This window comes from Triticum aestivum, chromosome 2D (genome assembly GCF_018294505.1).
Source record: "Triticum aestivum cultivar Chinese Spring chromosome 2D, IWGSC CS RefSeq v2.1, whole genome shotgun sequence".
NCBI classification, from domain to species: domain Eukaryota; kingdom Viridiplantae; phylum Streptophyta; class Magnoliopsida; order Poales; family Poaceae; genus Triticum; species Triticum aestivum.
This window is the reverse complement of record NC_057799.1, coordinates 53,112,923-53,125,760: the sequence shown is the minus strand read 5'-3', so window position 1 is coordinate 53,125,760 and position 12,838 is coordinate 53,112,923. Positions and strand designations below refer to the sequence as shown.

Here is a 12,838-nt window from a genome sequence, read left to right as displayed (position 1 = left end):
GACCAAGGCTGGTATAAGTATAGCTAGGCCACAACAGTAGAGAGGGGACGGCGAGAGGCAAGAACACAACTTGTACTCTCATACTCATCCTCCCTCGCGAGGCAATCCAACCACAAAGTAGGAGTATGGTCTTACACCGCAAGGTGGCCCGAACCTGGGTAAAACTGACGTGTTTCCTGTTCCTCTTCCTTAGCACGAACACGCTCGGGCATTGCTGTGAGGTCGCGGAGAACAAATAGGGTGAAGCGGAGAATTGTGAGCACACCCCAGAGTTCGAACCTTTCTTGAATTCTCGGAGCTCAGGTTCCGACATTTGGCGTGCCAGGTAGGGGTGTGCGTGAGTTTTTCTGCTTCGCTCCAGTCCCCGCTCCACCGTCGCCATGTTTGATGCTCGTCGTGCCCATGCAGAGCGCCGGGTTGCTCGCGTCGCCCAGACGGAGCTTGCGGGCCGTGGTGGCCGCCGCCACTCTGCCTTGGTCGCGGCTGCGGCCATCGCCCACGGCGCCCCTCGGGGCGCCATGGGTTGCCTGGCCTTGACCGCCGAGCTGCGTCATGTGGACTGGCCAACAAGGTTCAGGCCGGAGCTGCCCCCGCCCTACGACGACGCCACTGACCCCATGGAGTTTCTCCGACTCTATGCAAAGGGCATCGCAGTGGCTGGCGGAGGTCCCAAGGCTATGGCAAAGTGGTTCCCGTTGGCCCTCGCGAACGGCCCGCGCTCCTAGCTCCGCGACCTCCGGAGAGACTCGATTTCCTCCTCGGGCGAGCTCCGTCACCGGTTCGCCGTGCGCTTCGTGCTTCCGGGGCTCCTCGCGGTCGCCCGCGTCCAGCCGCCACTCGAAGCGGCTCTTTCGCGGGCTCGACCCCGCGCAGCCCAAGCTGGGAGTCACGAGGCCTCGCGCACGGCCGGAGTGCGCCATCACCTTCGATTCCCGAGATCACCCCAAGTCGGCAGCCGCCGCCGGCGCGCTTCCTATGCTATGCACCCCCACCATCAGCAACGTCGCGGTCACCAAGACCCTTATCGACGGAGGGGCCGGCCTCAACGTAATCTCCATCGCGACCTTCGAGACTCTCCAGGTGCCCTACGACCAGCTGGTGCTGACCAGGCCCTTCTCTGGGGTGACAAACGGGTCGATCGTCCCCTTGGGGCAAGTGTATCTCCCTGTCACATTCGCACTCGCAATAATTACCGCACCGAGCTCGTGGACTTCGACGTGGCCCACATTGGCCTCACTTACAACGCCATCCTGTGGTACCTTACACTCGCCAAGTTCATGACAGCGACCCACCCTGGCTATAATGTCGTCAAGATGCCCGGCAGCAACGGTGTCATCACCGTGATCGGGAGCAAGGAAGACGCGGTCCAGGCCCTCAGCCGCTCCTATAGAGTCGCGGCGGCTTCGTGCCCGGATGACGAGAGAGCCTCATGAGGGCCTTGGCGACTTGTGCCTCGCGAGGCGGGGGCCCTCGCGAGGGTCTTGCTCTTGAAGCCTTGAAGATGGCTGCCCTGGGCCCACGGCATGCGCCGCATCCTGGGCCGCAGGCAGGCGGGCCTGGGTACCCCTAGTCCCACGGGCCCGACAGTGTCTGTGGGACTGGGGGTACCCACGGGCCCAATTTCTAGAGTCCCACGGGCCCGTCAGGGCATGACACGTTTCCCTACTGCGTCTACGATCCAGAGATGTTGGGCTCCGCTTAAATGCAAGACTTCGCTTGGTTGACGGTGCAATGTCGTAGACTCTAGACCTCTGACTGCCGGCATGCCTCGCAAGACCAAACTTCACTTGTTGTCAGGAAGAGGATACGATGGACCACATCCTTACCCTGTGTGTCTATGCTCGTGAAACTTGGCATAAATGTCTCATGGCGCTCAACATCCTGATCGTCAGATGACTGTCTTGAAGATTGGTGGATTAGAGCCATACAGCTGTTCATCTTCACAGCGTGGAGCCTGTGGAAGCAGCGTAATGCTAGGGTTTTCCACAGCCTGGAGCAGCAACAGCGGCGTAATGCCAGAGAGTCCGCAGCGCATACAACAGCGGCGTTTACCTCCGGTACCGATGAAATCTCTAAAAAAGTTTATATTTAGAAACGGAGGGAGTACTGTTGATAATATATATCTATGCCATACACTTTAGTTTCCAACTCCCACATGACCAAACATATACTAGTACGTATACAGCTAGGAATGCAAATTCTTATCCAAAAAGATCCGAGTCATAAACAGCAGCGGCAACCATAAAATTAAGATGCTACTCTTGATACTAGAGGAAGTCAAGGATAAACATCAGCGTCTTGATACTACAGGAAGCCATAAAAGATGCTAGTCTTGATACTAGAGGAGGTCAAGGATAATCTTGCCGGCGTCGCGGGCTCCGGTGGCGGCGGCGCATGCCTTGCTGACGCTGGCGTGCGCGTCACTCAGACGATCACGGGCAGAGGCGAGCGATGTCCTCGCATCCTGCACCCAAGCCTCGCGAACGTTGAGAGGAATGTGGTTGAACCAGCAAGTGACGATTACATCAAGGACACCAGATGCATAGTACCAATGCATTGCAGCTGCCTCCAGCATCTCACCGGCATTGGCCACGGCAGCGACCAACTCATCTGACTGGACCCTCCACGCGTTGGCCGGCAGCCCCTGCAGTCCATCCACCTTGGGATCAAGCCAGCGGGAGACGACCGTGATGGCTGCCTCCACTGACAGCTCCAGCTCGGCTACCTCGCGAGTCGCAAAGGCCAGAGAGTGGCTGGAGGTGAGCCGTTGCACAGCAGCATCTGGCTGGACCTGCGGCCTGATGGCAGAGTCGGTTTCCTGGATGGTGCGAAGAGCTAAGTCAATGAACTCAAGAGGCAAACTCGCACGGGAGATGCCACACAGCAACCCCATCGCGGTGGCCGCCTGGGCCTTCAGATCAGCCTCCATCATTCACTTGATCTTGCAAAAGGAAACAGCATCGGTTAGTCGATATTACTCCATCTCAAATAACTTATATAAGCATAGCAGAGGTCATATGCACAAGCAATACTCAGCTAGTTCAGCTTACAACATTCAGCAGCTGCCTTTGTCAAATAAAAAGGAGAGTAATTGGCATGTCCTAGAAGGTACTCCCTCCGTCCCATAATATAAGAGCATTTTTGACACTAGTGTAGTGTCAAAAACGTACTTATATTATGGGACAGAGGGAGTAGCATACTGTTATGTTTTTGTGGCCCCGAAAGTTAAATGCTTCTGGTGGCATGTCATTAATCAGTTTGTTCCATGCCGTGAAATTCAAAGTAATTGGAGGATGAGACTGTGTTCCATGCTGTAAGATGTTCTGTTCTGGAGCACTTTTAGGGATTTGACTGATTTTAAACTCCCTATAATGCATCCCAAGCGTTGGGCGGTTGACCTGATGACCACCAAAGCTAAATCGACCATGACTCTTGCCTTCTCCTGTGTGGTATGTGGGCTGTATGTGGAATGCAAGGAACTCTAGAAAACATGGTGTGAAGAAGAAACCTATTAAATCTAGTGTTCAGTGTGCAGTTGACACTGCTTTTGATCTGTGGAAGGTTAGATTCCGGTGTTGGGCAGGGTGAGAAGCCAAAAACACATTGAAGTATTGGAAGCCAAAAACACTGCTTCATGAAAATCAATGTTGATGATGGTTTCCGTCATGATGCCCTTCAGGTTACTACAGGGTGTCTTATGAGGGATAAGAATGGAAAAATCATGCAGGCTAGAGCAAAATGCTGCTCCAAATGCTAATGCACTTAGGGATGGTGTCTGTATGGCGCTTGACCAAAGAATGCCCAAGGTGGCTCTCGAGAGTTGTGCTAAGGTCCTTGTTACATATGGACCAATGCTGGTGATAACAGCTCGAGAGTTGCTTCGATCCTAAGACCTAAAAAAATGCAACTTTATGGCATGGTGATGATCACCACAGCGGCAATGTTCACAGTGGCAGTGACAGCAGGCAGTAAACATAGCAGCAGAAATGCACCTAATGCAGAAACGTAACCTACTGCCGCTGGATCATCAACCTAGATTCTTGCATTACAGAAAAATCACAACCGTATGGCAGAGATTAGTAACAACTATATCGTCAGAAATGGATCATTACTTTCGAAGTATCAGTTTACCAAGAGCATCACAAACTCAATTCTGGCAATCATTCAGCGACTTCCATTCAGCGCTAGTATTTCAACGACTTGCAGATGATAAGCAGCTACATATATAGTACATGTCCACAGACGACAAAGGCTAAGGTGAGGTGAACTTGGCGACGGCCGTGGTGCCCTCGGACCTCGCCGGGGAGGGAGATGCGGATGGAAGTCTGGACCCTAGATGGATGGACCAAGAGCGCGCCGTCGCATAGGCAAATCAAAGAAGCTAGGGCTTCGACCGTGGCGGAGCTCAGCGGTGATGGTGCGAACCCTAGAACTAGAGGTGAGATGAGGGGGGACAGCGGAGGAGGTGGCGCGAAATTACCTACGGGAAGCCGCCGGAGACGGGGAGGAGGCGGCGAGGCGGAGGCGGAGGCGGCGGCGGTGGCGGTGGCGCGTCGACTCGTCGTCGCTCTCGGCCGAAGAAGCCGCGGGCCCAACCTTTGTGGACTCCTGCTGCGGATATGTCCCTCTCGCCGGCCCGTTAGTTGCTTACAACTTTCGTTCATTGCTTTGTTTGTCTCGTTTTGTTTCTTTTGTTTGTATACCGAAAATGATTCTAAAAAAAAGTATACCGAAAATAATTGAATACACATATTGCAACATTATGTTACTTAATTATTTAAAATCATTCATCGCATAATTTTTAAAATGTTATCACAGTGTAAAATGTTTCTTACTGTAATTTTAAACAATCCTGACATCATTTTAAAAACATGTTGGTGACATTTAAAAAAATAAAGGTTTCAAAAAAATGTACTAGATTTCTTTAAAATGTTATACAGATGTAAATTTTTTGTGTGATTGAAAAAATTTCATACCATTCAAAAAAGTATGTTACATATTGAAATATGGGAAATGATTCAAATCACCTGACCGATAACAACACGTACGTCCACCGGCTCCGTGGCCCTTAGATAGGATTTTAATACGATGGCTCGGGAGGAATGTGTTAACTAGACTAGTTTTCACAACTGAGCTGTTGTTGCAATCCCTCCACCGCAACAAATGATGAATCGCGGGATCTGGATATGAATCCTCTCTTGCTCTTTCGAGCTCCCTGTCAAGCTGACAGCACGCAGATGAGGCCACCCACAAGCGCGTCGACGAGGTCACCTCTCCCCGTCTACCTGTGGCCATGGCCGCTCGAGCGCACACGTCAGAGCTCTGCTCCAACCGTCGTTGCCTAGCTATGCCGCTCCGACCCCATGCTGCATCGTCTCCACCACCACCATCATCGCATAGGTCCTCCCTTCCCCAACAAGACCGAGCTTCTGCTCGAGGCCATGACCGAAAGCAATGCAACGCGGGGACTTTCTGCAACAAGACATTTGTTGCAAAAAAACTTGCAATAAGAAATATGTGTTAAGAAAATCTAAAAAATATTCTGCAACAAGAACTTTGTTGCAAAAAAAACTGCAACGCAACCTTTGTTACAAATATTCTGCAACAAGACATGTGTTGCAAAAGAGTTTTGCAACATGACTTTTGTTGCAAAAGTTATAGCGACGCTTGACCGGGAGATTGCTTCAGACCGCACAGCTCATAGACCGGAGCACGACCCTTAAAATATCTTCACATGTTTCAAAATACGTTTGCGATTTTTTTTAAATGTTTATACAACATAAGAAAATGTTCACATAGTTTACAATTTGTTTTAGCGTGTATTTAAACAATATTTAACATTTATTCGATTTTTTCTCAAAAAATGTATTTGAAAAAAATTCAATCATATAAATGTACAATGTGTATGAAAAAATAGACATCGAAATATATATTTTAAAAAATGTTAAATATGCATACCAAAATGATCCTGGTGTATACGAAAAATGTACAATATGTACAGAAAATGTAGACATGTGTTGAAAACAAGGAAGAAAAATCAAAGCTAGAAACTAGGAAAATCGAAACAAGAAAAAGAAAGAGCTGAAGGAAACCAGAGAAAATCACTGCAAACAATAAAAAATTGATAAGAAACCACAGAGGAAAAAAGTCGCTTCCACCACGATAGTACTGGTTCGGCCCAGAGGTGAGCCATAGGTCTGCCTTGCGGAAGGCGATAAATAGCTCTTGCGATAAAACCTTAAGCCTGTACTGTCAAAAGAGTAGGAAGTGCAAGAAGATTAAACAGGTTTGGAGGGAGCTGCAGATGGAGGAGAAACCAGACAAGCGTGACTTATGGTCACGCTCTTCTGGAATGTGCAACCCCTTCGACCATGTTTGATCACTTATGGTCATTGAAACCAGACAAGCGTGACTTGGTGCTTATCTTCTTTGGGAATGGCGGAATATTCGAAACAAGGCTAACCAGGGGAAGAAGGTCAAATCCTGTGAAGGAATTTCTATGTGGGAGAAGGGAGCACTCAACCGCATGCAACTCCATCAGTGGCTCAATGATATCAACTCGGGTGCTCTGTACCTGGTGGAAGGACACAGTTGGATAATGGACGGATCATGATTTGTTGTGCAAGGTTAAGTAATGGAATTGGAGAATCCAGCTAAAAAAATCTTGAGTTTATACTGTAAAAAAAGAAAACCTCAGTTCTCTGCAAAGAGAGGAGAATCTTTTTATTTCGTATAAGAGAGGAAAAAAGAAGCTATATATTTTTCTTTCTAGTAATATACTTACATGTCCCGTCAGTTCCCCTCAGAAAATAGATTATCTTGGCAGGATCGATCTAGGTTTGTTACACAGCCTGGATCCCTACCTAAATCAGCCTGGATCGATTGTAGTAGGAGTTGGAGCCGTATGAATCTTCGTCGATTCTTTTCTACAGATACAGAAGCAAGGGGAGTGGAGTGCCGGCGGTGGCGGAAGGGGAAGCATGTAGCGACCGAATGCTTCTACTCTCCACCATGGCCGTTGGATGGCTTGCGGCGGACGACCCATGTCTATCTACGACTCTTCATGTGAGCGTTCCCACTAATACTTTTCCTTTTCCGCGTCCATCCGTACGAAATCGACTCGACTCATGGTCAACGTGCCGGATAATTTTGACCATTTTCGTGATGCCCAGGTTAGCGTCGAACAACCCAACAATCGAGTCCTAAACGCGTTTTTCTCAAAAAAAAAAAGTCCTAAACGCGTTCGGTCCAGCGGAATGACTACGCAACGGCCAGCTCGCAAAGACCCACTTACCTGTCTATTACAATAGAAAAATTACCATTCATTAAAACAAACCTAAAACTAGTCTTACCGAGCACACACCCTTCCGGGCCGTCGGATCGTGATCCAATCACCAGGTGCCGCACTGTCGGGCTTACGGAGCAAAACGTCGACATCTTTTCCTCCTGCACCTTATCCACTCTACTGCAGCTCCGCGGCCGCCGCCCCGCTCCTCCTCCTGGCCACGCGCCGCTTCTTCTCCCAAATCCACCGCCTCGTTCCTCGATTCCATGGCGGAGAAGGGGAAGAAATACCACTCTATGGAGAGAGAGGGGCCAGAGCGCCATTCACGCGCGGTGACCACCAGGCGGAGGTAGGAGGGAGGGGGTCTGGGCGGCACTGCTTCCCCTGTGCGACGTGTTCGTGCGGGCGCGAGGGCTGGAGGAGGGAGAGGGACCCGTGCGTCCGTGCAACAACGTGACCATCTCGCCTGTGGCGCCTTCGTCAGCAGTTAAGCAAATCACCAGTAAGCATCTCGAGCCCAATTCTGCACGCATGCATGCGACTTCTTCCACTCGAATCGTCGGATATGGCGGCGTATTGGGGAGGTTGATGTTGGTTCCCCGCAGGTTTGTGGACAACGGCGAGAATTGCGGCGAGGTGGATGCGGCACAGACGCGCAGTACATCACTATAGATTCCCCTCTAGCGCTTCGTCCACAGGGTGATGCGTTCTGACTTCTGAATCAGTTTTGGATTTGCCAATTGAGTTGCCGCAGGCATGAGCGCGAGTTGCATGGAGATTTGATGCGAGTTTGCTAGAGTTTGCGGTATGAGTAGTTGCCAGATGCTTTCCCGCAAAGCCTGTACTTTTTATGTTGTACAAAAACTTGCCTAACTATTGATATGAATTGCCACTATCGTTCGGATAGTAAGAGGAAGGGGAGAGCGAATTTGCTTTTTTCACTGCAAGCGGGCAAGTTGCAACCAACACTTAGGCAAGCTTATGTCAATAGGGAGACAACTCTTTTCATTTTCCGTGCAAAACCAATCAATGAGGTGATACAGTGATTAAACCATTGACACACTGTACCTTTTCTTTTATCCAAGATTGGACACTTATATGCACTATCCTAGATGCAGCCTAGGATTGCATTGTTGCATACATCGAGGAGTCTGGATTGTTGTGGTTTTGTTCTTGGTCTTTTAAGAGCATATAGTTGGGCGTGGAATAAAAATCATAGGTGCCGTCATAGATAATCAATGTGTATGATGTGCCTCCTAGGTTATTGATATGAACTGGTGTTGTAGTAGTTACAACATTTTGCATTTTTAAGATGGATGTATATACTAGACAGTAGAGTGTTGACTATATTATGTTTTTACGTACTGACTGTAGTTTTTGTTGCTGCATTCTCAATATTGTAGGCTTATGATCTGTCCTACATACAATGTATAAATTTCTTGTGCATTCTAGGTCCAGCCAAAAAAAAGTTTTTTTAGTCAATTTTTTGCACTAAACTTGCCTAATAATATCAGGAATTTTCTTTCAATAAATTATCTAGTATATATGGAAGATTTGAGAGTAGTAGTTCTATGTCGAATATGTGTTTGGTCAGTGGGATTTCACATTGGATTGGTTTTTGTGGAAGTATGTGCACTATGCTATATAAGCTCACCTCACCAATAATTATAGGTTGCCATATTGTCCCAAGTTTGCATAACTCATGATAGTTGCCTAGAGATCAACATCTGTGGGATGCGCGGGGTGCCAAAAGTGGTCAAAACTTGCCCAGTTCATGATAGTTAGTTGCTAGAAATGCTGGCGTGAGTTGCCCAGAGATCCGCTCCTGAGGCTTGGATTTTATTTCACCCATCTTTAAAACTTACCCAACGCGTGATAGTTAGTTGCTAGAGATGCTGACGCGAGTTTCCCAGAGATATGTTTTAGCAACAAATTAATTTAATTTTCACAAAAGTTGCTATTTCCAATAGGATATATTGCTTACATATAAATAGTACTTGCCTAAATCACCTAACTTTCTTAGATATTTTTTTGTCCACTAATTTGATACACTGAAATAACTTCTCGTTCGGTTCATCAAACAAGCAAACCATTTCTATTGTACCATAATCAACACCATTAGTTGTTTGGTACAAGGCACGTTTACGCTGTCACCTTCAGCAGCTCCTTGCCCCTCAGCTTCCACCCCATTGTCACTAGTCCGTCGTCAGGGTTAGAGATGAGGTTGTCTAAATAACAATCACTAGTTGGCTGGTATAAAATGAAAGTTGCCTAAACAACAACCACTAATTGCCTGGAGCAAAGAGACTAGTTGTTAGGGGTGGCAAACTTCGCACCAGTTTTGTTGTCTAGGGGCATAGAGGCGAAGTTGTCTAAATAACATCCGTTAGTTGCCTGCGACAAGTGGTAAGTTGTCTGGGGGTTGGCAACTTCACATCACTTTTGTTGTCCGAGGAAAGTGGCGAATCTTCCTGGGGTATCAACTTTACGACACTTTCAAAGCAACTTTCCTCCTAACGAACGCAACTCTAGTGATATACAGTTCATTGCACTATGTGTACTAGTGAATTTGTCTAACTTTCTCCTAACTTTGCCCAACACGGAGGCTAAGTTGTCTACCCGTTGATGCTCAGATGCCTACCATTGTCTCTAAGTTGCCTATCATCGGTCATTGCAGATTTTGAATTTAGTCGCCTATTTGTGATTGACAAGTTGCTTTATATTGTAAATTAGTCGCCGACCAACGACGCTCAGTCGTGCCGTCACTAACGAGTTACCTACTATAAAATGAAAATTGGCCCATTGTTGTTTCTAAGATTTGTCTGCCTCTAAAGCTAAGTTGCTTATAGTACTAGAAAGTACTTGTAGGCAAGTTAGAACAATGTTTAGGATACTCACTAGTTAATGTTAGGCAACTTAGAGATGATGTTATGCAACTTTAGAAGCAATGTCATACAACTTGACAGTCATCACCCCCAACTTAGGGAAAGCATTTAGTTGATAGGCAGTCATGATAGGCAACTTTATATGTGATATGTGGCAACTTGATGGTACTGGTAGCCAACTTAGGAGTAGAAGTGCTTGAGTAAATAGGTAATCATGATAGGCAATCTACTACAAAGTTGCTTCCTTTAGCACCAAAGTTGCCCCATATAGAACATGGTGGAATTTGTTGGAGATTTGGGGAGGGCTGCGAGGGGAAACCTATGGTGTTGGTGTTGAATCGATTGGTAGTGGTGTTGAATTGACGAATCTGCACGCTGGGGGCGGAATGTTCTATGGTCAAGTTTTGTGGTCTACTCGCGGTGACGATCGACGAACGTGACAAGCCAGCGATGCAGCCGGGCTAGGGCTTTTGTTGACCTCGTCCATGCATGGGTCATGGATAATTATGCGGTGGAAAAGAGCGGGACTCCCCCTGGTGTCTTCTCATAGGAGAACCTAGCTTAGCAAGTGATGCACATGGATGCCAGGTTGAGGGGATGGGTTGAGGGTCGGGGACAAGTTGCCAGTGCAGAGGCGACGAGTTGCCAGATCTACAACAAAGTTTGCCAGATCATTTTTCCTGAGAGTGTGGTTTTCAATTTTCTTCCCACAACTTGTCTAAACTTTGATTAGTAGGTGCCTCTGTTTTAATTTTCGACTTTCCCAATTGTTTGGCGAGTAGTTTGCCTGGAGTTTGCTAAAAAACTTGCCACTCAATGCTCCAAAACTTGGTATACTTGATATTTTAGTAGACACACAAGTCGTACTAGGTTGCAACTTTTATACATGTAAATTATTGTAGTTACAATCGTCAGATCCATGTGTTCTTCACAAATCACATTCATGGGCCAGTTTACATACCTAGGTTCACATTGTTGTCATCAAGTGTTTTGTGATGCATTATTCTACCATTATGGGGGCGCTGATCTTCCCATTTCCATATTTTTTCCTTTTGTCTTTCTTGTATCAGATTAGGAGTTGGCTGGGACGAGCAAAATCGTGATTAGCAGCAGCCTGAATTGACCCAGCATGCATAGGGGTTCATTCAAGGTGCCCCCCATCCCAAGTTTTTGTTCAAGTTCTCAGCTGAACACCTGACCCTATGTAGGAACCACAAGTTGCTTTGGAACCTGTAGTAACTTGCCACATCATACTTTGAAATCTGCAATTTTTTACCATGAATATATGTTCCATGAAAGCAATAATGATCCACAATAAAGATAAACTTTTTAATTGTGAACACATTACTTGCCTTGTCCGGAAACCACACAGGGTTAATGGGTCTGATACTACAAATTAAAACAAAGAAACATTTGATCTCCATGAAAAAAACATACAAAAAAACCACTTTAATCCTATCTTTCCACTTGGATTCTACCCTTTAAGCCCTTTTTGTTCACCATACCAATCTTGTATGGCACTGCGCAGCATTGTGCTCAACAAAACCACAAAATTTGCTTGCACCGCAAGCCCAAAACAACCCAAAACACTGTCTACTGTTAATTTTGTTTTTAAAAATAGAAGTTGCCTGCAAGCATAGTGAAAATTGCCCACAACACGACACAACTTGTCTAACCAAAAATCCACACAAGAGTATCATACAAATCAAGCAAAAAGTGTCTCATAACCATTTTAGTAGGATTTGCACTGTAGGCAAATCTTTTCTTGCTGGATTTCTGTTTTTCCTAAACAACTATAACATTTTTTCTTAGGATTTTTATTGTCCCTTTTTACTGCTGAGTTGGGTGCAATTGCAGGGCTACCTGTAGCGTGAAATTGATGAGAGTTCCTTCTTTTTGTGTGCAGTTATTAGTGCATGGTCATGTCCACCAGAGGAGATGGGGGGCGAGATGGAACTTTCATCTGGGTCAAGATCTTTCTTTTTTGGAATGGAGGATGGAGGCATGCATTGGGTTGGTGAGATGGACAACATGTGGGGCGTGGGGGGCCTTTTTGCGTTCCTGTTTCAGAATCAGAAGGGAACTCACGTCCTTTTTCGTGCACGTGATCGGGGAGGGTTGCTGATTGGTGCACGAGAGATTTTTTCCTGTTTCTGATTGGTGCGCGGGGGCCAGTTGTTGGGACTTCCTGTTTTGGTTCCTCTTTTTAGACGGGGGAGATATATTTCCTTAAATGGGGTGTATGCCAGGGAACTCTAGGGAGCACACCTGTGCTCCCTAGTCGTGTCCACAAACAAAAATACCTTGGGACAACAAAAACATAATTTTGTGCCATAAAAATGCATCAATTTGTCAAGACTCTAAAATTTGCCGTCTCAAAACAATTTTAACATAAATGATAAAAAAATGTGTAAATTTGCCAGGAAGCCAAAGAATAAAGAAACAAATAAAAAATGTGTAAAAAAATTGTAACAAAAAATGCATAAATTTCCCGGAAAAACACAAAATTTGCCAGGACCTCATAAAATTGCCATGTCAAACAACCATAAAAAGGACAAAAAATATATAATTTGCCAGTTGAAAACTACAAAACAATAATGGGAACCTAAATTACGATAACATTGCATATTTAAGCAAACAATGTTGGAAACAAGAAACATGGCAAACT

General features: G+C 46.4%; 1 protein-coding gene and 1 long non-coding RNA gene across 4 annotated transcripts; one reads left to right on the top strand and one right to left on the bottom strand.

The window, feature by feature from the left end:
- Positions 1–2,180: 2,180 nt before the first annotated feature.
- LOC123048658 (uncharacterized) lies at positions 2,181–4,636 on the bottom strand. Its single transcript, XM_044471709.1, has 2 exons — positions 4,481–4,636; positions 2,181–2,941 (listed from the first exon to the last, which is right to left on the bottom strand). Exon 2 carries the CDS (start codon positions 2,930–2,932, stop codon positions 2,339–2,341), a length of 594 nt encoding a protein of 197 aa, XP_044327644.1. The 5' UTR covers positions 2,933–2,941; positions 4,481–4,636; the 3' UTR covers positions 2,181–2,338.
- A 2,784-nt stretch (positions 4,637–7,420) lies between these two features.
- On the top strand, positions 7,421–12,510 carry LOC123051508 (uncharacterized). 3 transcript variants are annotated; one of them, XR_006424193.1, is made up of 4 exons: positions 7,421–7,787; positions 7,891–8,090; positions 11,241–11,320; positions 12,077–12,510. It is a non-coding gene; the product is annotated as an uncharacterized lncRNA (long non-coding RNA). The 3 variants fall into 3 exon arrangements; XR_006424194.1 differs by having other exon boundaries at positions 7,422–7,787; positions 7,891–7,984; XR_006424195.1 differs by lacking the exon at positions 11,241–11,320 and having other exon boundaries at positions 7,423–7,787.
- Positions 12,511–12,838: the final 328 nt, after the last annotated feature.